The sequence below is a fragment of the Pipistrellus kuhlii genome, unplaced genomic scaffold (genome assembly GCF_014108245.1).
Source record: "Pipistrellus kuhlii isolate mPipKuh1 unplaced genomic scaffold, mPipKuh1.p scaffold_m20_p_2, whole genome shotgun sequence".
Classification (NCBI taxonomy): Eukaryota; Metazoa; Chordata; class Mammalia; order Chiroptera; family Vespertilionidae; genus Pipistrellus; species Pipistrellus kuhlii.
This window is the reverse complement of record NW_023425515.1, coordinates 164,255,352-164,279,935: the sequence shown is the minus strand read 5'-3', so window position 1 is coordinate 164,279,935 and position 24,584 is coordinate 164,255,352. Positions and strand designations below refer to the sequence as shown.

The 24,584-nt window shown below is 40.1% G+C and overlaps 1 protein-coding gene across 4 annotated transcripts in view; it reads right to left on the bottom strand.

The window, feature by feature from the left end:
* Positions 1-24,584, bottom strand: part of ZYG11B (zyg-11 family member B, cell cycle regulator) — a 68,469-nt gene that overhangs the window by 24,232 nt on the left and 19,653 nt on the right. For 3 of the 4 annotated variants that reach the window (XM_036447654.2, XM_036447655.2, XM_045584606.1), the window contains exons 2-3: positions 21,451-21,616; positions 8,892-9,646 (exon numbers count right to left, since the gene is read on the bottom strand). In XM_036447654.2, the coding sequence (XP_036303547.1) occupies positions 8,892-9,646; positions 21,451-21,616 (921 nt within the window). The remainder of the gene's footprint in view (positions 1-8,891; positions 9,647-21,450; positions 21,617-24,584) is intronic. The other variant, XM_045584607.1, reaches the window with a different exon arrangement.

The following is a 24,584-nucleotide window of genomic DNA, read 5'->3' as shown; positions in this document are numbered from 1 at the left end:
TCAAGGGCATGTACCTTGGTTGCGGGCACATCCCCAGTGGAGGTTGTGCAAGAGGCAGCTGATCAATGTATCTCTCTTATCGATGTTTCTAAGTCTCTATCCCTCTCTCTTCCGCTCTGTAAAAACTCAATAAAATATATTTTTTTAAAAATTAAGACCATCTAGGAATTTCCCATTTATAAAGGTTAATACACTTAAACTATGGTTCATGTAACATTGGGTAACCAAATGTATATAATAAGTGGCTCTTTATAAAAGTAATCAACTAATAAGTGAAAGAGAAATTATTAGAATAGCACTATAATTTCCAATGAATTAATGGAACTGGGTATTAAGTTTCAACAACTGCTAACATCACAGAATAGATAACAACCAGACATTAAACACTTCCTTAACGAAACAGCAAGACACCCTTAATGATCCTGCCAAAGGTATCAAACATGAGTGCGATTAAGTTTCCCAATCTAACTACCAATCTGTATAAAATTCAAACACAGGGAAATATGCACCAAGAGTTACAGTCAAGAAAATCCAGATTGAGGGAAATTCTACAAGTAAAAAAAAAAGCTAGATTTAATAGATAAATCATAAGGAAAAGAAAGGAATGGAAAGAGAACAGGTAAATTGAAAGATACTCAAAAGACAACATTTTGAAAAAATGGACAAGATTAACTAAGTCCCTAGAGATAAATAGCTGGGTCATAAAACTATATATAAAAAAAGGAAGGACATGATTATTATTATAAAGTCAGCATAGAGGTTCTTTTGTGGAGGAGGGAGTTGTAATCAGAATTTGACATATGGAAAAGCTTCAGGGTAGCTGACAAAGTTCTATTTATTAACCAGAGTGATGGTCTCAAATGTGTTCACTTTATTTTTACTTACTTACTATGCTATACATTTGTTATTTACAGTCTTTGTATCCATCTTATTTTATAAGGTAAGGTTTAAAAACATGTAAAAAAAACAAAAACAAAACCCTGTCATTCAGAGAGATATAATCTCATTAAATTGGAAGATAGGTATTTTTCTGGCAGTAACATTATACAGGATGAAACAAAAATAAATACTTAAAAAATATATTACTCAGAAACTAGGTTTTATATGAACAAATAGTATTTAGGTAGAAAATGCAGCTTTGAGGGGGAAAAAAATCATGACTGACATTTCAACCATTGATATGATATGCTACAAGGTCTAATACAAACTAGACAATAGTACCAATGTGTGCCAAGTGATACAAGGGCACATACCTCGCATTTGTAAGATTGTAGAAATAAAAATGCAATTTCTTTACAAAATGTTTATAAAACTATCCTATATAATAAAGAGATGATATGCAAATTGACCCTCACACAATCGCACAAGATGGCCGCTCCCATGTAATCAAAGATGGCCAGCAAGGGAGGGTAGTTGTGGGCGACCAGGACTGCAGGGGAGGGCAGTTGGGGGAGACCAGGCCTACAGGGAAGACAGGGGCGGGTGACCAGGACTGCAGGGGAGGGCAGTTGGGGGAGACCAGGCCTACAGGGAAGGCAATTAGGGGCGAGGTGACCAGGCCTGTAGGGGAGGGCAGTTGGGGGAGACCAGGCCTAATGGGAAGACAGTTAGGGGCGGGTGACCAGGACTGCAGGGAAGGGCAGTTGGTGGAGACCAGGCCTACAGGGAAGGCAATTAGGGGCGAGGTGACCAGGCCTGCAGGGGAGGGCAGTTGGGGGCAATCGAGTTGGCAGGGAAGCAGTGAGGCATCAATCAGGCTAGCAGGGGAGTGGTTAGGGGGTTATCAGGCTGGCAGGCAGGTGAGTGGTTGAGAATCAACAGTCCTGGATTGTGAGAGGGATATCCGACTGCTGGTTTAGGCCTGATCCCTGAGGGGTCTCAGATTGGAAAGGGTGCAGGCTGGGCTGCACCCCCCAGTGTAGGAATTTTGTGCACCGGGCCTCTAGTTTATGTATAATATACATGCATACACATTGGTCATGACGATGTATTCACATATATAAGCAGTAATTGAAGAATAAATTTTTCCAAGTGTTCACCTCTTTTTAATCACTCTGAACCTTTTTCTTACATTCTCTTACATTTGGAAAGACACCAATTTGATTCCTGGCCCCAGCTGAACTGCCCTGGAGGCAGTCAATCGATGTGTCTCTTTCACATGGATGGTTTCTCTCTCTCCCTCTCTCCCCCTCCTTTTCCCTCCCCTTCCTCTTTTCTGCTCTCTAAAAATCAGTAAAAAAAAAAAAAAAAAAAAAAAATCCTTGGGTGAGGATTTTAAAAAAGAAAGAAAATAAATAGTCTGGAAAGCATAAACAAGTAAATCACTCACAAAAAAAAAAAAAAAAAGATTGTAAGGAAGAAATTATTTAACAATGATCTCAGTCAGACTTCATTTACCCACAATTGGTTGATTCCAAACAGCTTTATAATATCTTATATGAAATATAGCCTCAAGTTTGCATGGGACCACAGCTAGGTAGTTAACCCCAGATCTGGGAATGAGGTGACCCACAAATCTAAGAATCCTAGTTGTGGAGAAATAGAACGTTCAAGAAAGGGATTGTGACAAAAGAGCAAATTGAATGGGGAAATGGTGATGACAGAGTTGGAAATTCTATGGTAAGAAAGCCCTCTGGAAGAGACTGAACATAAACTGTGCACCTATGGATGAGGACAATGGGGGGTGCGGAAAGGGCAGAGGGTGGGGTGGGAGCCTGGTGGAGGGGGGAAGAAATGAGGAGCCTTTGTAATAATATGAACAATAAAGATTGATTAAAAAAAAAAAAAAGCCCTCTGTGTTGGGACTGGAAAGTGAGAGGAAAGAACTAAGATCCTCTAACAGAGACAATGACATGGAGTGGAAAGGATACATACATATTTTGGAATCAAGCAGTCCAAGGATACAGGGGCAGGGCCTGATATCATCTAGTTGTGAGCCTTAAGAAAGCCATTCCATTTCCTCTCATCAAGAGATCAAAATAAGCCGGGACCGGTTTGGCTCAGTGGTAGAGCGTCGGCCTGCGGACTGAAAGGTCCCGGATTCGATTCCGGTCAAGGGCATGTACCTTGGTTGCGGGCACATCCCCAGTGGGGGGTGTGCAAGAGGCAGCTGGTCGATGTTTCTCTCTCATCAACGTTTCTAACTCTCTCTCCCTCTCAATTCCTCTCTGGGTAAAATCAATAAAATATATTAAAAAAAAAAAGAGATCAAAATAATATATAATAATAAAAGCATATTATGCTAATTAGACCAGATGTCCTTCTGGACAACCAACCTTCCAGACAAAGCCAGGGCTGAGAGGGCCAACCCCTTGCATGAATTTCATGCTTCGGGCCTCTAGTATATATATAAATGCAAAAATACACACACCCCCCCCAAAACAAAAACAAAAACAAAAAAAACAACAAAAAAACCCCACAAAAAACCCACAAACCTCTTCTTATAACTAACCAGGGTGCCATATATTCAATGCCTTATAAAGAATTCTAGGAAGTCACACTGTCCCTATTTCTTGCATCCTTCAGTCTGACCTAAAAAACTCAGGGAATATAAAGCCAAAAAACCAGTCTCACCTAATTTAAAGCATCACAATACTAAGACAATTATTTCAGACAAGTTTTTCATCAACTTTGCTAAGTTAGACAATTCTAAAAAAACAAGAAATGGCAACATCAGCTCCCCTTCCTTAACATGACCTATTATTTTCCAGTTTTCAAATAAGTAGTCAAATAATGTAAAAAGAACATAAATTGCTGTATTTAGTTGAATAAAGGGCAAAGATCCAATGATCTTTATCTTAAAAAATATTTTAAAACAATGATTCTCAACTTTGGCTGCATATTAATCATCTACTCAGTTTTAAAAAATACTGGACCCTGAGTTCCACCTCCCTGTGATTCTGATTTACTTGTTCCAGGCTATTTCTTTTTCTTTCTTTTTTTTTTTTTTAACCCTCACCCGAGGATATTTTTTTTGACTGATCTTTAGAGAGAGTAGAAAAGAGGGAGAAAGGGAAGAAGGGAGAAAGAGAAAACATCCATATGAAAGAGACACATCGATTGACTGCCTCCAGGGCAGTCCAACTGGGGCTAGGGATCAAACCTGCAACCCAGGAATGTGCCCTTCACTGAGAATTGAACCCTTAGAGGGTGGGCCAATGCTCTAACCATCTAGCAACACTGTCCAGGGCCCAGGTTATTTCTTTTCAATTAAAATTTTTTCTAGCTTTATCAAGAGTAATCTATAATAAAAGTGTAATATGCTTTTATTATTATAGCCGAACCTTCTGGATGTCATTCCAGACATCCTTCCGGACAAAGCCACAGCAGCGGGGGCTGAGGCAGAGGCGGTTAGGGGTGATCAGGCAGAAGCAGTTAGGGGTGATCAGGCAGGCAGGCAGAGTGGTTAGGAGCAATCAGGCAGGCAGGCAGAGTGGTTAGGGGTAATCAGCCAGGCAGGCAGAGGGGTTAAGAGTGATCAGGCATGCAGGCAGAGTGGTTAGGAGCCAGCAGTCCCAGATTGCGAGAGGGTCCAGGCCAGGCTGAGGGACACTCTCCTCCCCATGCACAAATTTCATGCACTGGGCCTCTAGATGACATATAATATTGTAAGTTTAAGGTGTACAACATGATTTGATGCACGTATATACTATGAAATGATTACAATGGTAAGGTTAGTTAACATGACCATCATCTCACATACTTACACACCATGTGATTTTTCTTGTAGTCAAGGTTGAGAATCACTGCTTCAACAATTACACAGGTGGAATTAGATAATGAGAACAAATACAGTGTTTGCCAGGGCCAAGATTTCACAGTAATTACAGTTGCATTTATGAAATCAAACTTATTTCACAGAGACATTGTGGAATACAGGTGCCCTATTAGCCTTGATTTTAAAACTGAGGCTAATTACTGCTGTGGATCAAAATATATTTTTAAAAATATATTTTATTGATTTTTTACGAAGAGGAAGGGAGAGAGATAGAGAGTTAGAAACATCGATGAGAGAGAAACGCCGACCAGCTGCCTCCTGCACACCCCACACTGGGGATGTGCCAACCAATGTACATGCCCTTGACCGGAATCGAACCTGGGACCTTTCAGTCGCAGACCCATGCTCTATCCACTGAGCCAAACCGGTTTCAGTAGGATATTTATCTTGAGATTATTTGGGTTAATGTACCAGGGACACATTCTTTTCATCCTTCAGGATGCAGGTCAAGCTCACCTCCTCTGGGAAATCAACTCCCAACACATAGGGCTTTCTTGCCCTTTACTTTTTACAATTCTTTACTATCTCATTGATTTGTTAGGTACTTAAGTAACATTAAAATAGTAACTTACATTTTTGTGCTTCCTTCATCAACAAGCCATGCACTAGAAACCTAGCTTGTTTCATAACAGGCTAAGTAAGTCCCTCATACTTCTATCCTACACCTGGCTTGTGTGATGTTGCCAAATCTGGCCCTGGCATCTGTCCCTCCAACTACATTTCATCACTGTGACTTTCTGCTGTTGAGCTCTATCCAAGTAGCCTTCCTTCATTTCCCTGAATATACTATGCTCCTTCCTGCCACACATCTTTTATATATATTAATAGAGGCCCAGTGCGCAAAATTCATGCACGGAGAGGGGGTTCCCTCAACCCAGCCTGCACTCTCTCTAATAGGACATCCCTCTCACAACCTGGGACCAATGGCTCCTAATCACTCACCTGCCTGCCTGATTGCCCTAACCCTCTGCCTGCCTGCCTGATCTCCCCTAACTTCTCTGCCTACCTGCCTGATCACCCCTAACTGCTCCCCTGCCAGCCTGATTACCCCTAACTGCTCTCCCCTGCCAGCCTGATCCCCCCCTAACTGCTCTCCCCTGCTGACCTGATTGCCCCTAACTGCCCTCCCCTGCCAACCTAATTGCCCCCAACTGCCCTCCTCTGCTGGCCTGATTGCCTCTAACCCCCTAATGGCCTTATCTCACCCCCAACTGCCCTCCCTTGCCACCCTGATTATCCCTAACTGCCTCTGCCTCGGCCCCCACCACCATGACTTTGTCCAGAAGGAAGTTGGACGTCCAGAGGATGGCTGGTCGACCCAGTCTAATTAGCATATTACCCTTTTATTAGTATAGACCCATGGCCAGGAAACTGTGGCTCGAGAGCCACATGCAACTCTTTGCCCCCTTGAGTGTGGCTCTTCCACAAAATACCAAGGCCTGGGTGAGTCTATTTTAAAGCAGTGGCATTAGAAGAAGTTAAAGTTTAAAAAATTTGGCTCTCAAAAGAAATTTCAATAATATTATTGATATTTGACTCTGTTGACTAATGAGTTTGCCGACCACTAGTATAGACTATATAGAATAGGGGTGTCGAACTCAATCAGAGAAGGGGCCAAAATCTAAAATCCAGCCTAAATCGCGGGCCGAATGGTTTACTGAACAGTCATAAACTGTCATTGTGATGGAAACGCAGCGGAGTGCAGTGATGACAGCGCAGTGCGGGCCACATTGCAAGGCCTGGCGGGACAGATTTGGCCCACGGGCCTTGGGTTTGACACATGTGATATAGAATAAGAATGCTTAAATGGGGGCGGGAGCCTTTTTCAGCAGGAGGAGATGCTCTTTGCAGACAAAAATACATAATCCCTATATCTAGACTTATAACCAGCCATATACACTATACTGCCAAACCAGTTATGAAAAAAATTGAACTACTTTCTTATGCCTTATATCTCTTGAAACCCCTTCTCGGCCCCCACCTTAGGTTCTCCACAGTTCACCCAGATTAGGTTTTGATTGGTCGGTTCCTATGCCAGTCAGCATCAAAAGCTCTGCCTCCTAGTCAGCCATTGGCTCCTCATAAGTCACCCAGATTTAGTTCTGGTTGGTTGGTTTCTATGCCAGTCAGTGTCAAAAGCTCTGCCTCCTAGGCAGCCAATGGCTCCTCACAGTTCACCCAGATTTGGTTCTGATTGGTCAGTTTCTATGCTAGTCAGTGTCGAAAGCTCTGTCTTCTAGTCAGCCATTGGCTCTTCTGGAAAATCCAGAATGGCCCCGCTGACAGCTGTCTTTCTCTCCAGGCCTATTTATGGGCCTGATCCGAAGCCTCCATGGCAGCTGCAGATTAGGCCCCACCTCTCTCTCTCTCTCTCTCTCTCTCTCTCTCTCTCTCTCTCTCCTCTCCCTCTCCCTCTCCCTCTCCCTCTCCCTCTCCCTCGCCAACAGCCGTGGAGGCTACTAACCAGGCCCTGCCTCTCTCTCTCTCTAGGCCTGATATGCAGCCGCCACAGCAGCAGTGAGGTCATTAGGCCTCCAGACTGTCCCCTGGCCAGAGGCTAATGACCTTGCCACACTTGCCTTGCCCCGCCCGCCCGCCTGCCATCAGCCTTGCTGTGATAGAAGCCTGTGGGCACGGGGGAGGGATCAAGAGGTGCTCCATACACTTCCTGGTGACCGTTGGTCCGTCTGTCATTTAGGTCGTATGGCCCTAGGCTATTATTAGTATAGATTCTCTCTGCCAAGAGATACCGGAATATGTTCTCTCCCAAGCTATTCTCCCTTAAGATCATCACTCATTTATCAATTCCTCAGAGAAGACTTAAACTAAGTCAAATCTCTGTGTTAAATATTCTTATAGTATTGTGTATCTTCTAGATTCTTAAAACTATACAGTTTAAAGCATATATATAGTATATATATATATATACATATATATATATATATATGCAAACACAGCCACATAGCATATAATATTTGGTTGCCTGTCTCCCTCACTAAGTTACAAGCTCGATGAGGGCAAGAGCATATTTGTCTGGCGTCACAATCAAAAACCCATGTTCTAGTGTACAGAGACACTTGATAAATATTTTAAGAATATTTAAAAAAGAATAACTCAAAGTCATTTTCTACATTCTATTTTTTAAAGTCTAAATTTATACATAACCTAGGAATTGAGGTATTTATAGATATTTATAATTAACCTTTCCCTTTATTGAAATCTATGTTTGCTCAAAAAAGATACCTTGCCATTAGCCATACAATGGCTGCTGTAGCTCTACAGCAGCGGTTCTGAGAAAACACAGATATTTACATTAGGATTCATTAACAGTAGCAAAATTACAGTTATGAAGTAGCAACGAAAATAATTTTATGGTTGGGGGTCACCACAAAATGAGGAACTGTATTAAAGGGTCATGGCATCTAGAAAGGTTGAGAACCACTGATCTAGAGGATACAATGTATATCAGAAAAATATTAGTTTTCCTTAAATTTGTCACATTCTTTTCTTCAAGGTCTGACTCAGATACCATTTTCCCCATTAAGCCCCAAATTCCCCAGCTAGAAGAAATTTCTCCTACTCTCTTATAGCAACTACAGCTATCCTTGGCTTTATACTTCGTGTTTTTTTGTGACCATACCATCACCATTCCTATCAGACTAAGCTCCTGGGAAGCAGTTCCTATATCTTTTTAATCTTTGAATGCCAAACTATACTAAGCTCAATAGATGCTTGCTAAACTGAATTTAAAACATTAGGTATAAAAAACCTAAAGAAAAGCAAAATTTTACCATTTCTGCAGTAGATTTTTAGAGATTTTTCTAAATCTCTAGGCTTTCTAGGGCCTACTACATGACTTTTCACTTTACATATGTAATTATTAATCTTCAAAAGAATTCTGCAAGGTAGAAATGATATCCATTTTATAAATAAAGAAATGTAAACTCAAAAAATTACATAACTTGCTCTCGGTCATAAGTAAGCAAGCTGGGATTTTTGTTAAGACTCTGACTCTAAAGCAAGGTCCAGATATTATTAGATATTCATCTTAATGGAGTCTTATGTAACTAAGACATTAGACAGCCTGACAAGTAATTCACTTTTAAAGTCTAACCTTCAAATGCCCTTCGCCTGTGAGGAATTCAGAGTAACCAGCATCGGTGGCCAGCAAACCTACGAACTGCATGCTGGGCCGTTGTTGTATAAAGGCTTCAACAGCTTTATCTGTCACGTGCTTTCTCCCAGAAACGTCCAGGGAGACCAGGTTGGGTAGGATATCTTTTTGTTCTAATAATCGAAGAGCTATGTCTGATGTAAATTGTTTATCATCTGATATATCAAGATGATTCAGGTATTTTAGTTCTCGAACAACATCTAGTATCTGAGTAGTTGTCATTTTTAAACATTTTAAGTGATGCATGGTTAGAGACTTGAGTCGGTCCTTGCAGGCCAGCAGAAACGTGATATCTGTGATGGAGGTGTTAGAAATATCCAGGCTCTCTAATCTTGGCAATGAGGCAACCTCAGCTAGGTCTTCATTGTAAAATTGAACATTGGTGATGCTTAATGCTCGAAGGCCAGAAAGCTGGTTGAAGCACCGCTCATAAGGATCTTCAAGGGACAGAGTTAATGAATTCAGCACCAGGCACTGGAGATTTTGCTGGATCCATTTATTGCTGCCAAGCCCGCTGATGATGTCTGTAATCGTGATGTCAGCATTCACACCTGTCGCATCAAGTTCCACTAACTTGTGATGGCAGAAGGCTTTGCGAAAAGCAACAGCAGAGATCTTGGCTTTGCGAATGCAAGCTCTCTTTAAGCGCATCTGGTTGCCCCTAAAAATACCTACAGTTCCGTCATTCAGGAGACCTGGAAGAAGAAAAAAAGCAGCACTTCAACTTCAAAAAATGGTTAAAGAAAAGCTAAAATTTCCAGCATACTTTACATTTCCAAAGCACTCCCATGTGACAATGTTTTATTTAATATATAAAACAATTAACCTAGGTAAAAATATTATCTACAATTTCTGATGAGTAAACGGAGGCTTAGAAAAGTGACTTCTCAGAACTAGCAAGAGGCAGACTCAGGACTGTGGTAGACGTTACTGAAATTAACATCTGGTTCTCATCTTCCTGAACTCATGGACAATTACATTTCCCAGAACACCCCTGGAGTTAGATTGGGTCATTTCCCTAGTTCTGCCAAATGGGCTGTAACCTGAAGCACCTGAGACCCAGTGCATAATTTTTCATTCTATCTTTTCCTGCTATGAGAAATGAGGAGCCTTCACATTCTAGACAGTTAACCTTTATGAGAGTGGAGCTTCCATTAGCCCACGAGCTAGGGTGACAGTGGAGCAGAACCCTTCATGAATTTGCAGCATTTATGCACCATGAGTGAGGTCTAATCTTTGTGTTATGCTACTAGGTCTGGGGGTAAATTTGTTAGTAATGCCTTTAAAGCCTATCCCTTTAAATCTCTATAACATTATTAAACACATATCTACATACAACTATAGTTAAAACATATGTCTATAGTTCATTACAAAACTACTAGCTAATATGATCTAAAATATTAAGAAGATCTACTTTTAATCTTAAATAAGAATAATTTGCCATGTAGGGTTTTCCCTCAATTCTTTTGTATATTAGAAACTTTTGCTTAATTAACCTATTGCCTAGATATTTGAGTATGGGGTTTTCTTTTATGAATATTATAGTTTTTTAAAAATATCGTCTGGAATATTTTATAATTAGCATAATTTGGGTTCCTGAACACAGATGCAGTAGCCAAGCTCATGGAAGAATCTGAATTAAAAGGACTAAAGATGAGTATTTAAGATTATTTAATACTTAATAGACCACAGCCCAAATAAATTAGGCTATGCAGTGTTTCCCAAACTTTTGACATATGTGTACCCCTTCTATAATTTTCGTAATGCTGAGTACCCCTTGTACTCATTAGAACATAGAATTAGGCGCAGCTAAGCACGGTGCAGTGCATATCCCCACCAAACTCCGGTGCAACGAGTACCCCCACCAAACTCTTCCTGTACCCCTGGGGGTACGCGTACCACACTTTGGGAAACACTGGGCTATGGAATAAATATGCATTTTAATAAATGACAGATTTGTTTTGTGCTTTTTGAGATTGACAGTTTGTGCATTCATGCCTTAACAATTTATGTGATAAGTTTTATGTGTGTCAATTTCTGAGGGAGCCAAAGAATTGTTTAATCTAACTATTGGTTTTTCCACTTAGATTAAAAGACTTGCTCCTTAAAACAATAAAAATAAATAAAATAAAATATTAAGAGGATCTAAAGATTATAGTCCCTCCCTGTGAGATGAACTCAAATACAGTGAACATAGTAACCTCCTGAAGCCCCTAAGAGATAAAAAATAATAATAATAATAGTAACTCATTATACCAAGAACCAGTAAGGTTTCATACTAAAAATAAATAAATAAATAAATATAAATAAATAAATAAATATATATATATATATATAATCTATAAATTCAATATGTGATAACAAAAATGTTAAAATTGACAAATATTTTGAAGGAGCCACCATAAAAAGTGCTTAAGTGGGTAATTACAAATTTCATGCTTGAAACAAATAAAAAATGGAAAGCCTCAGCAAAAAATAAAAGACCTTAAGAAAAACCAAATGACAATTTTATTGTAGAACTGAAAAACACAATAATAGTTGGGTTCAACGAGAATGGAAGGAACAAAGGAAAGAATCAGTAAACTAAAAGATAAAACAATAAAAATCACTAAAATCTAAACAGAAAAAAAAATATATACTGAAAAAAAAAAATGATCAGAGCTATTTATCATTGAAGTCTCAGGAGAAGAGGAAGAGGGCAGGGTTGGAAAAGTACTAAAAGAAATAATAGCTATAGCCGAAACCGGTTTGGCTCAATGGATAGAGCGTTGGCTTGGGGACTGAAAGGTCCCGGGTTCAATTCCAGTCAAGGGCATGTACCTTGGTTGCGGGCATATCCCCAATAGGGGATGTGCAAGAGGCAGCTGATCGGTGACTCTCTCTCATCGATGTTTCTAACTATCTCTAACTCTCTCTTTCCCTTCTTCTCTGTACAGAATCAATAAAATATATTAAAAAATAATAATAATAGCTATAGGTCTATGAGAATGTTCAAATAGAATATAACAACACTAAAGACTGGCAAGTATGTGGAGAAACTGGATCTGTCCTATATAGCCGGCAGAGGTGTAAAATGGTACTAACACACTTAAAACAGTTTGGCATTTTTCGTAAAACCTAAACAGCAACTATCAAACAACCCAGCAAGAGCACTCCTAGGTATTTATCACAGTGGATGAATGGTTATACAGACAGATGTACTTCATAACATGGACTACTACTCAGAAATACTAGGTGTCCCAGTTAATAAAGCAGATATTTTTCAATAGATGGTGTTACATATATGTTAATATATGTGATTTGATATTATGCTATTTTGAAAAATATATTTTATTGATTTTTTTACAGAGAGGAAGGGAGAGAGATAGAGAGCTAGAAACATCGATGAGAGAGAAACATCGACCAGCTGCTTCTTGCACACCCCCTACCGGGGATGTGCCCGCAACCAATGTATTATACATGCCCCTGACCGGAATCGAACCTGGGACCTTTCAGTCCGCAGACTGATGCTCTACCACTGAGCCAAACCGGCTTCAGCAGATATTATGCTATTTTATTGTGTTGACAACAGCTTCAAAACTTCATGTCAAATTTTCTGAAGTGTTAACATCATAGATATTTTTACGCTTAAAAATGTCAAATTTCGTGTCCAAAAAAAGAGCATTTGGGGGAAGTTTTAATTCATTACATGATTTTGAAAAAAAGTTCTGCTTTTATTTTGAAGAAAATTGTATTTTGAGAATCCCAAAAGCACAGAATCATGGGTTAATCCAGGTCAACCATGAACATGGACTTCAAGGCCAAATCACTTCAGAAAGAAGACAATGCTCTGTGTTTTGGTAAGATCAGGAAGGCATGGTATATTATAAGCTTCTAAAACCAGGTGAAGCTGTTAATGCTGATCACTACCAACAACAAATAATCCATTTGAACCACGCTTTGATAGTAAAATGACCAGAATAGGCCAGAAAACATGGCAAAGTAATTTTGCTTCATGATGATGTACCATCACACACTTCAAAACCAGTTAAAGACACGTTAAAAGATCTTTCCTGGGAAGTATAAACCCACCCACCATATTCACTAGACCTTGCTCCTTCACATTACCACTTGTTCAGATCGATGGCACATGCACTTTCTGAGCAGCCCTTCAAAATGTAGGAAGTGGAAAGTTGGGTCTCTGAATGGTTTGGCTCAAAACAAGGAAAGTTCTATTGGGATGGTATCCACAGATTACCTAAAAGATGGGGGGAATGTGTAGCTAGTGATGGACATTACTTTGAATAAAGCACTTTTGATGTTTCTCTTGAAATTATCGTGTTTTCTTTGATAACAAAATCCACCATTATTAACCAGTACACCTAATAAAAAGGAGTAATTGATATACACAACAATCTGGAGGAGTCTCTAGAATAAATTATGCTGAGTAACAAAAGCAAATCCAAAAGGTTATATAATGAATAATTCCACATCTATAACATTCTTTTTTTTTTTTTTAATATATTTTATTGATTTTTTACAGAGAGGAAGGGAGAGAGATAGAGAGCTAGAAACGTCAATGAGAGAGAAACATCGATCAGCTGCCTCTTGCACACCCCCTACCGGGGATGTGCCCGCAACCAAGGTACATGCCCTTGACCGGAATCGAACCCGGGACCTTTCAGTCCGCAGACCGACGCTCTACCACTAAGCCAAACCGGTTTCGGCCACATCTATAACATTCTTGAAATGACAAAGTTACAGAAATGGTGAACAGAGTTTATGGAGGGGGAAGGAGAAGGAGAGAAGTGATTATGGCTATAAAAGGGTAACATGGTCCTTGATGGTTTGACTCAGTGGAGAGAGCACTGGCCTGCAGATTGAGAGGTCACAGGTTCGATTTCCGTCAAGGGCACAGCCAGGGTTTCGGGCTAGATTCCCAATAGGGGACATACAGGAGGCAGCCAATCAATGATTCTCTCTCATCACTGATGTTTCTATATTTCTCTCCCTCTCCCTTCTTCTCTGAAATCAATAAAAATATGTTAAAACAAAACAAAACAGGGTAACATGAGGGATCCTTGTAGAGATGGAAATTTTTGACCATATCAATGTCAATATCCTGGTTGTGATTTTGTACTATGGTTTCACTACCACTGGAGAAGGAGGATATCATCTATATTATTTATTACAACTTCATGCGACTCAACCATTGTCTTAAAAATACAAAGTTCAATTTTAAAGAGATCACTGCAGAAAATTAAAGTGTTGACATGGAATTAAGGGAATTCCATCTGATGATTTCAAATTTCTTGCTAAGAATAAGTGACAGAAAGTCTGAGAAGAGCAAAAAACATCTGAAACAATTATGAGGATCACTAATAATGATCAGAGAAATACTCAAGAATTACCAGGCAGTGCTGAGGAGCCTTCGCTTTATATTACTGAACAGCCTCCTCATCATTCAGGCCTCAGGCCAATTATCACCTCCTTGGAGAAGCTTTCGTTCATTATCCAAGCTAAAGTAGATGCCTTCCTTTTTTTAAAATTTTTCCTGGAAACCATGTTCTTTTTCCCTTAGAGAATCTATCACAAGTTGTAATCCTATATGTTTGTTGCTTCTTAATTACTAGAATGTTACCAACTGGACTATACACCCCATGTGAGCAACATTTGTGTTTAATATTGTACACTCAACACCTGACATAATGCCTGGCATGCAACAGGTGTTCAATAATTTTCTCCGCTGGCACGTCCTTCTTATACATTTTATTTCTATTGAGCCTCTTCTGCACTCATTAGTAACTCCTTTCAAAAGACATTAAAGATTTCTATTAAGGATGCTTGTAAGAAAGCAAAATGGGAATAGACTCTTAGTTAAGATCAATATTTACCTTGTTTATGCCACAAATTAAATTTTCATATATTTTTAAATGTTTTACAGAAGAAATTTCAGCCTCTTGAGTTAATTAAGACTGATTTTAATTTTAGTGACTATTATATACATATATTAGTGACTATTATATACATATTGCTATTGTATACATATATTTAGTGAAATGGGTTACTCCTGGGCTATTTGGTTCAGTCTACATTAGATGAATTTTTCTAATTACTAAGTTTAATTTTTCTAATTACTCTATAATTGAGAGCAATGGAATTAAAAGAGCAAATAAATTTTAAAGAAGGAAAAAAGAGAGACTACGTATTTGAGCTAAATCTTTCTTTGCTGTCATTCAATATGCTTGAGTTGTAGTTGACAGCCTGCCCCTTCAGATTATCAATTTTTTAAACATATTTTATTAATTTTTTACAGAGAGGAAGGGAGAGGGATAGAGAGTTAAAAACATTGATGAGAGAGAAACATCTATCAGCTGCCTCCTGCATACCCACCAGTGGGGATGTGCCTGCAACCAAAGTACATGCCCTTGACTGGAATTGAACCTGGGACCCTTGTTTGCAGGCCGATGCTCTATCCACCGAGCCAAACCAGTCAGGGCCAGATTATCAGTTCTTTTTTGGTTTTGCTTTGTTAAGCCTCATACGATATTATTTTTTTACTAGGGGCCCAGTGCTCGAAATTCATGCACAGGTAGGGTCCCTAGGCAGGCCAGCAATCAGAGCCAATCTGTGGGACAACTGGTGGGATGACCAGGAGTCCCCACTGGCATCCACCTTAGCTGTCCTGGGGCCTGTGGGCTGTGGGCAGCTCCTGCGTTGAGTGTCTGCTCCCTGGTGGTCAGTGCGCATCAGAGTGACCAATCATTCCACCATTTGGTTGATTTGCATATTAGGCTTTTATTATAAAGCATTGCTTTCCAGAGAGAGTGGAAAGGAGGGAAGGAGTGGAAGAGAGACAGAGGAGAGAGAGGAACATCTATTAATATGTAAGAGACACATCGACTGGTTGTCTCCCATAGGTTCCCATACCCAGGCCAGGGATGGAACCTGCAACTAAGGTACATGCCCTTGACCGGGAATCAAACCTGAGACCCTTAGTGAGCAGCCGACACTCTGACACTGAGCCATGCCATCTAGGGCAAAATTTTTTAAATAATACATTATATTGATTTTTTTACAGGGAGGAAGCGAGAGGGAGAGAGTTAGAAACATCGATCGGAGAGAAACATTGATCAGCTGCCTCCAGCACACTTCCTACTGGGGATGTGCCCCAACCAAGGTACATGCCTTTGACTAGAATTGAACGTGGGACCCTTCAGTCTGCAGGCTGATGCTCTATCCACTGAGCCAAACTGGTCAGGGCCCAAGACAAATTCTTAATTTGCCAGGGTCAAAGAATCAATATGTTCTAAATAAGAGTTCCTCAATGCGTTCTTTCAATGAATAAAGTACAGAAGCATTAATGCAAGGAATTTGCCCCAAAGCATTTTTTATTTCTTTCTGCTTTAGTCTAATGATGGCTGAGGTGACCAGCAATATCACTTCCAGATAATATGGGGTATTGGTCTGGGATTATAAATAAATCCTCAATCATTTAGAAAGTCTAGTTAGCTTTCAAAGATGTAATTCATGTTTCAAAAGGTTTCAATTTAATCCCATACCTGAACCTGTCAAGGTGTATCAATTTAGGTTTAATAGGCAGTATAACACAGACACATTAACATTAGATGGCAAAATTCTTATTCCGATTCATAGCTCATAAGTGCACATTTCTTGGAAAATTTTGAGCCCTGAGATACAGATAGAAAGAGCAGAAATTATGGTAAGAGAATTATAGACCTCAGTAAGTAAAACTTCAGCTTCAGGTTTATTATTATTTTAAATCCTCACCTGAGGATGTTTTTCATTGATTCTAAAAAGAGAGGATGGGAGAGAAACATTGATGGGAGAGAGAAACATCGATCAGTTGCCTCACACTCACCCTGACTGGGGATCAAACTCGCACTTTTATGAGCCCTGACTGGGAATCAAACCCATAACTCTTAGAAGTACAGGGCGACACTCTAACCAATGAACACCACTGGCCAGGGGAGCATCAGGTTTATTTTAATAAAGACTATTAACAATCTCATTAATCCTTTGAATTTGGTAAATAATTTTTAAAATTTAATGTAAGTAAAGTATTTTAAAAAATCAGTATGTATTAGAAAAATATATTGTCAATTTTATTGATTCTTTTAGAGAGAAAGGGAAGAGGGAGAGATAGTAACATTGACTGGCTGCCTCCTGCATGCCTCCCATTGGGGATTAGCCCACAACTTGGGCATATGCTCTGACAGGGAATTGAACTGGCAACCTCTTTGTGAATGCAACATTCAACCACTGAGCCATGATCACACCAGCCAGGCTAATATTACCAATTTTAAAAGCATTCATGGAATATTTTTCCCAAAACATTTTATTATAAAAATTTTAAACACATAGAAAAATTTATGAAACAATTTTCTAAAATTATGACAAGAACTGGCAATATGTTCTTTTGCATATTAGTAGTAGTGTTCATTCTTGATTATTTGAAGGTGGATATGATTTTTACAAAGATATTAAATAATCTAGAATACTTTTTGATGAATAACGCAGGTAATCACATTGGGGTAACACAAATGGGGGCAGCAGGTTACTTCTCTAACCCTCAGTTTTCTCATGGGAAGGCAGCTTGAGGAAGTAGAAAACACATTTTGGTCAAGCATAGAGCCTCTCCAAGACACATCTAGTTAGAGTGACTTAAAAACTACTTCCATTATTTTATCTATTTAAAGCAAACATGTCAAACTCAAAGGCTAACATGAGCCAAAAAAATAAGGTTTAAGTTTATGTGGGCCTCAAAAAAACAAAAGCTTCATTTCTCATAGAAATGTAGCTTTATTTCGATAAAGACATGCTGAATACAGAGGGCTGAGATAAATGAGTAATCATTAACATAATAGAACATTAATATTTTTTCTTGAACATTAACTTACCAGACACTGAATAACTGCACAAATTAATAAGCATAATGCACCATGACCGGTTTGGCTCAGTGGATAGAGCGAGAGCGTCGGCCTGCAGACTGAAAGGTCCCGGGTTCGATTCCGGTCAAGAGCATGTACCTTGGTTGCGGGCACATTCCCAGAGGGGGTGATGCAAGAGGCAGCTGATCGATGATTCTCTCTCATCGATGTTTCTAACTCTCTATCCCTCTCTCTTCCTCTCTGTAAAAAATCAATAAAATATATATTAAAACAAACAAACAAAAAATACAATAAAATAAGCATAATGCAAATAAACCTATTTTTCTTATTCTCCGAAAGTGAAATATTTCCTGTTGCCCACACCAAACAAGTCAGTACAAGACTAATGATGTGGCAATTGGCTGCTAAAATATTCGCTGCTAGTATTAGTGGAGAAAAATGGTACAGCTGTGTGTAAGGCAATTAAGGGAAATGAATACAACAGTGTTATAGTAATTAGCCATTAGCGAATGTTGTAGTTCATTATTAATAATTATATGTAACAGGCTATTGTAAAAAAATAAGGTACGACATTTTTTTTTAAATATATATTTTATTGATTTTGTACAGAGAGGAAGGGAGAGAGATAGAGAGTTAGAAACATCGATGAGAGAGAGTCATCGATCAGCTGCCTCTTGCACACCACCTACTGGGGATGTGCCCGCAACCAAGGTACATGCCCTTGACCGGAATCGAACCCGGGACCCTTCAGTCCCCAAGCCGACGCTCTATCCACTGAGCCAGACCGGTATTGGCAAGGTACGACATTTTTTATAAACCACATCCAGGGTGATGCTTTTATTTATTTATTTTTTATTTTTTATTTTTTTATATATATTTTATTGATTTTGTACAGAGAGGAAGGGAGAGAGACAGAGAGCCAGAAACATCGATGAGAGGGAGTCATTGATCAGCTGCCTCTTGCACACCCCCTACTGGGGATATGTCCGAAACCAAGGTACATGCCCTTGACTGGAATCGAACCCGAGACCCTACAGTCCCCAAGCCGACGCTCTATCCATTGAGCCAAACTGGTCTCGGCGGTATGACATTTTAAAAAAAATGTTTCTTACATACTGTTATATTGGCTGGGCCCCAAAAATATTCATTGTGGGCTGCATGCCGCCTGTGAGTTTGACATGCTTGATTTAAAGTATTTGCCACAGTGCTTTATAATACAATTAGTGGCTCAGTGCACGAATTTGTGCACATTGAAAGAAAATTAATTAGAAAAAATATTTTAATATCACTATCCGCCCTTTCTCTATAATAGAAGTGTCAACCATATTCATGATCAACAATGACAGATGGAAAAATACCTGTGGGATAGGCATCAGTGAGAGCTTTATATGTATTGCGCAGGTGCAAGTCAACTTAGCCTTTCACAGATATAGAATAAAGTTGCTTAATTAGACAGGCTTTCTGATTTTGCTAAACTTTTTCCAGCCCAGTAAAGCACCCCAACTTCTCTTTCAGGTAATTATGAGCAACACAGCAGTAAATATCAACATGAAGCAAATTATTATTGTAGATGATGCAGGGAGAACAGAGGTTAAAATATTTAATTGCAACAGTGTTTGACTATATTTTGCACAGTGAAAAACCTTAAGTCATTTTCAAGGTCCACCATTTCTTACTTCTTTTCAAGTTTCTAAGCTTTCTAGATCTCTGTTTTCCAGCTAATGAAAATACGATTCCACCAAGTCTCCATTCTACATAATCCAGTGTAACCCTTTACAAGTTACTTATCTGAACCTCAGTTTCATTATTCTAATATATAAAAATCCGGGGGCCATTACAACCAAAACAACCAGACAGATAACCGAAAACAGGCTGCATGGGGCGACAAGGCCATCGGGGGGGTTAGTGAGAGACAACCAAATGACTCAACAGCAGACTGCGTGGGACAACCAGGCTGGCAGGAGCGGGTAGAGAGGGATGACCAAATGACTGAACAGCAGGCTGCATGGGGCAATCAGGCTGGCAAGGGAGAGGCAGTTGGAGGCAACCAGGGAAACAGTTGGAAGTGACTAGGCTGGTGGAGGTGAGGGGTGTGAGGAGAGGGGGAGTGGAGTTGGGGGTGACCAGGTTGGCAGGGAGGCAATGAGGGGTTACCAGGCCAGCAAGGGGGGGCAGCAAGTGTCAACCAGGCTAGCAGTGGGCAGTTAGAAGTGACCAGGCCAGCAGGGGGAGGGGGGCATTTGGGGGCAACCAGGCTGGTAGGGTGGGGCAGTTCAGAGCGACTAGGCCAGTGGGGAGAAAGGGCAGTTGGGGACAACCAGGCCAGCAGGGGGGACAGTAAGGGGCGACCAGGCTGGCAGGGGGAAAGTGGGGGCAATAAGGCTGGCGGGGGGGCAGTGAGGAGTGATCAGGCCAGCAGGAGGGGGCAGTTGGGGGTGACCAGGCTGGCAGGCAGAGGCAGTTAGGAGCCAGTGGTCCAGGATTGTGAGAGGGATGTCTAACTCGGACATCCCCTGAGGGGTCCCGGATTGGAGAGAGTGCAGGCTGGGCTGAGCCCCTCCCTTTCCCCCCTCCCTGTGCACAAATTTCGTGCACCAAGCCTCTACTTTGTATATAAATGAGATAATAGTAGCTTTCTTATATGGTTTTTTGAGAAATTTTAAGGAAAACATATAAAGTAACTGGCATATGGCAAACAATCAAAAAATGATATTATTTTCATATTTTCATTCTACAGTACTTTATAGTTATAGACAAATTATATTTCCTACTGTAAGATTTTATAAATCCTATATAGAAATGTATTTTACCTCTTTCTTTTAAAAAATGTATTTATCGAGTTTAAGACAGAGAGAGAGAGAAAGAGAAAAACAAAACTGATTTGCTGTTCCACTTATTTATGCATTTACTAGTTGCTTCTTGTATGTGCTCTGACCAGGGGTTGAATCCACAACCTTGGCTTATCAGGAAGACACTCAAACTAACTGAGCTACCTGGCCAGGACCTAAAGGTATTATCTCTTCAACTTAAACCTTAAACAGAAGTAAGAAAAATACATAACCAGAATCTCACAGATGAGACTTAACAATTTATTTTTAGAATTTGTTTTTTAAGACATAAGTACTGTGATTTCACATTGGCTATGATTTCCCATTTCAAAGGTTAAAAGCAGAAACAGTTTTTCTATAATAGTATTTATTGATCCTTCCACTGCCATATAAAGATGTAAGGTATATTTCTTATTGATTCTCCCACTGACAAAAAAATATGTAAGGTACATTTTTTATATCAGCAGACTTCTAAATGGATATTTTGGAAGTTAGAGAAGTTATTTTTGCTTTGAGTATGGCTTCTCAAAGAAAAAAAGACAGGAGGAGGAAGAGGAGGAGGAAGCAATTTCCCCAGATTAAAAAAGAAAAATGGTTATTCCAAATTTCAGAAAAGTGGCAGGGCAAGCAAAAATAAATAAAATTGTTTTCCTAGAATCAGGCTCATCTGGCCTTTGCTGTTATTTCTAAGAAAATAATTAAATGGCAATAGTAGCATTCAAAACCCAGTGCCATTTAACAGCACACATTTTTGTTTTCTCTGATTATATTATTTTTTACCATGAAAGGCCATGGTCTGAAGTAGTCGATCAGCCACTTCCTGTGGGAATACTCCAGGTTCTTGCAAACACAATGTTCCATCTTGTCTTGCTGAACAGAACTTCTCAAGATGTGTAGTCAGGAAATTCAAGCAGATATCGAGTAAGGAATAGGGAGATGCCTCCTCCTTGGAGCCCAGGAAGAAACATAAAGGAAACACAAAAGCCAACAAGTTAGTTTCCAGAAAAGTAGAGAACAAAACATTCATTTCTACCTTCAACAAGTATTTTTACTCAGTGTGATACTGTTGTAACTATTTATTTATTGTAATTAGTTATTTATTAATAACAGGAAAGAAGCCAAGGGAGAAGCCAGACTAATATTATAGGCATGTCATTTGGGCATCTTCATCGGGAAGCTGCAAAATCACACTCCCCAGGGAACCACCCACCCAATTCCTGCAGATTGCCGGGAGAAGGGACTGGACGGAGGAGTGAAGTTAAGAAGGGACTTGCTGTCAGTCAAACTTGAGAACAGAAATCATTGGCTGAAAGGGATGGCCAACGCAAGCCTGTGATTACTTGGTGATATATAATGCCCCAAACAAAGGGATTTCTCTCTCTTGGCTCTTAGACCTTTTGGGTTAGAGCTCTCTTGGCTCTCTGGTTCCTTTGGCTTTGCTCCTGTCCATGTTTCCTCCATAACCATGTGGCCTGTGGACCAACACACAAAGGACTAATAAACTGCAGCAGGGAACACAATCTAAGCTAACTTGATGCTGGTCTGGACACTGCTCCAACATAGAGTGAAAATTCTGGACACTAGCTTTGCTGAAGCTATGGCTATACTTCATCCTTGGGGGAAGAAGGGAAATGGGACCTTAGAAACTCAGGGGTTTGATTCCACAGAAATAAAACTTTCTACCATCTCCCATCTTCCCATAGAGATTGGACAAAAATCTTATACCTATAGATGAAGACAGTGGTGAGGGTAAGGGTGTGGGGTGGGGTTGGGAATCAGGTGGAGGGGAGCTAAAGGGATGGAGAGGAATAATCTGAACAATAAAGATTTATAAAAAAATAATAATAATAAAATGAAATATCCCATCTTCCCATGTGAGTCTCAGAAAATTCCTTTTCTCTGGATATTGCAAGAAGTCCACTCCCAAGAGCAACTGGTGGGGATGGGGAACTCTCTCTACCAATAACAAGTGCACCATATGCTAGATACTTTGTTAGGCAATACAACATGTGACCATGTTCTCAAAAAGTAGGAGAGAGAAACATTTAAACAAATATTTAAATAAAGCATATTAAGTACTATAATAGAGGGCATATTGAGTAGTGTGTAAGCACAAAGCAGGGAGTCCCAATAAGTCAAGGATGGTCAGGAACGACCTCAGAAGCAAAGAAGATTAATCTTCCTAAATTATTACCAGGATCCCTCCTCTGCTCAAACCTTCAATGGCCTCCCATGGGCCTGAAGAAAAAAATAACCGGAGATTGTTAGACTAATGCTTGAGATCTAAAACCTAGCTTCCATGGACACAGACAAAAGGGTGGTAAAAGTCCTGGGTCTAGGGGGGAGGAGAGGGCTGGAGGGGGTCAATGGGGGCAAAAAGGGGACATATGTAATACTTTCAATAATTAATATTTAAAAAATAAAACCTAGACTCAATTTAATTTCCCACTTGATTTCCCACAAAATCCCCACCCCAATCTACACTGAGTAGCCAGATTATTATGATCTCTGAATGCATAATAATCTGGTTATATATATATCCAAATAAAAAGGTAATATGTAAATTAACCATCTCCCCCATATACCCATCAGCCACGCCCAGCAGCCAATCAGAGCAGGTATGCAAATTAACCCCAAAACCAAGATGGCTGCCGCCACAGAGAGTAGGAGGGAGGCTTGGGTTTCCCAGGCAATGGAGGAAGCCAAGCTTTCCACATGCCCAGGCCTCCATACCTGGCTACAAAGTTTCAATTGTAGAAAATAAATATATCGCAGATACCAGGGCCTCCGCTTAGGTTGCTGTGGGGTGTGGCTGGCCTGCAAACTACTACAGGTCCCTTGCCCAGGCCGCCCCACACCCCAAGGGAACCCCCACCCTGATCCAAGACACCCTTCAAGGCAAACCAACTGGCCCCCACCCATGCACCAGGCCTCTATCCTATCTAATAAAAGAGTAATATGCAGACTGACCGTCATTCCAACACACAAGATCAGGATAGCTGCCCCCATGTGGTCGAAGATCCTGCTCCCATGTGGACACAAGATGTGACCATGTTGTGTCACAAGATGACCAGCAGGGGAGGGCACAAGATGACCAGTAGGGGATGACTACCACAAGATGACCAGCAGGGGAGGGCAGTTGAGAGGGACCAGGCCTGCAAGGGAGGGCAGCTGGGGTAATCAACCCTACAGGAGGAGGCAGTTAGGGGTGACCAGGCCAGCAGAGGAGGGAAGTTGGGGACAAACAGGCTGGCAGGGAAGCAGTTAGACATCTATCAAGCCAGCAGGGCAGTGGTTAGGGGGTGATCAGGCTGGCAGGAAGAAGTGGTTAGGGGCAATCAGGAAGGCAGGCAGGCGAGCAGTTGGGAACCAGAGTCCTAGATTGTGAGAGGGGTGTCCGACTGCCTTTGTTCTATAAAGCAATTTGCATATTACTCTTTTATTAGATGGGACTATAGTAGCTACCATCCATTGGGTACCTTAAATATGACTATATTGAGTGTTTTACATGCATTACCTATTCTTTAATTAATAATAATATTATTTAATTAAAGAAATTAAGCAAACACTGAAATAAAGAATATACAGAAACTCAATTGTAGATCAGCATACCCCAAGAGTCAAACCAAAGATCTGGAATATGATAAAACAAAAAACACTCAACCAGAGTCAAATTCAGGAAGATAAAGCATAAATTTTCAAAGTTATCATCAATGAAGTAAAAAGAAAACCTACAGAATGGGAGAAAATATTTGCAAATCATATACCTAATAAGGGATTTGTATCTAGAATCTTATAATAATAAAAGCCTAATATGCTAAATGTCATGTCACCCAGTCAGCCTTTCAACCAACCAAAGTGTAATATGCTAATGATATGCTAAGGCTGCTCAATTGCTCACTATGATGTGCACT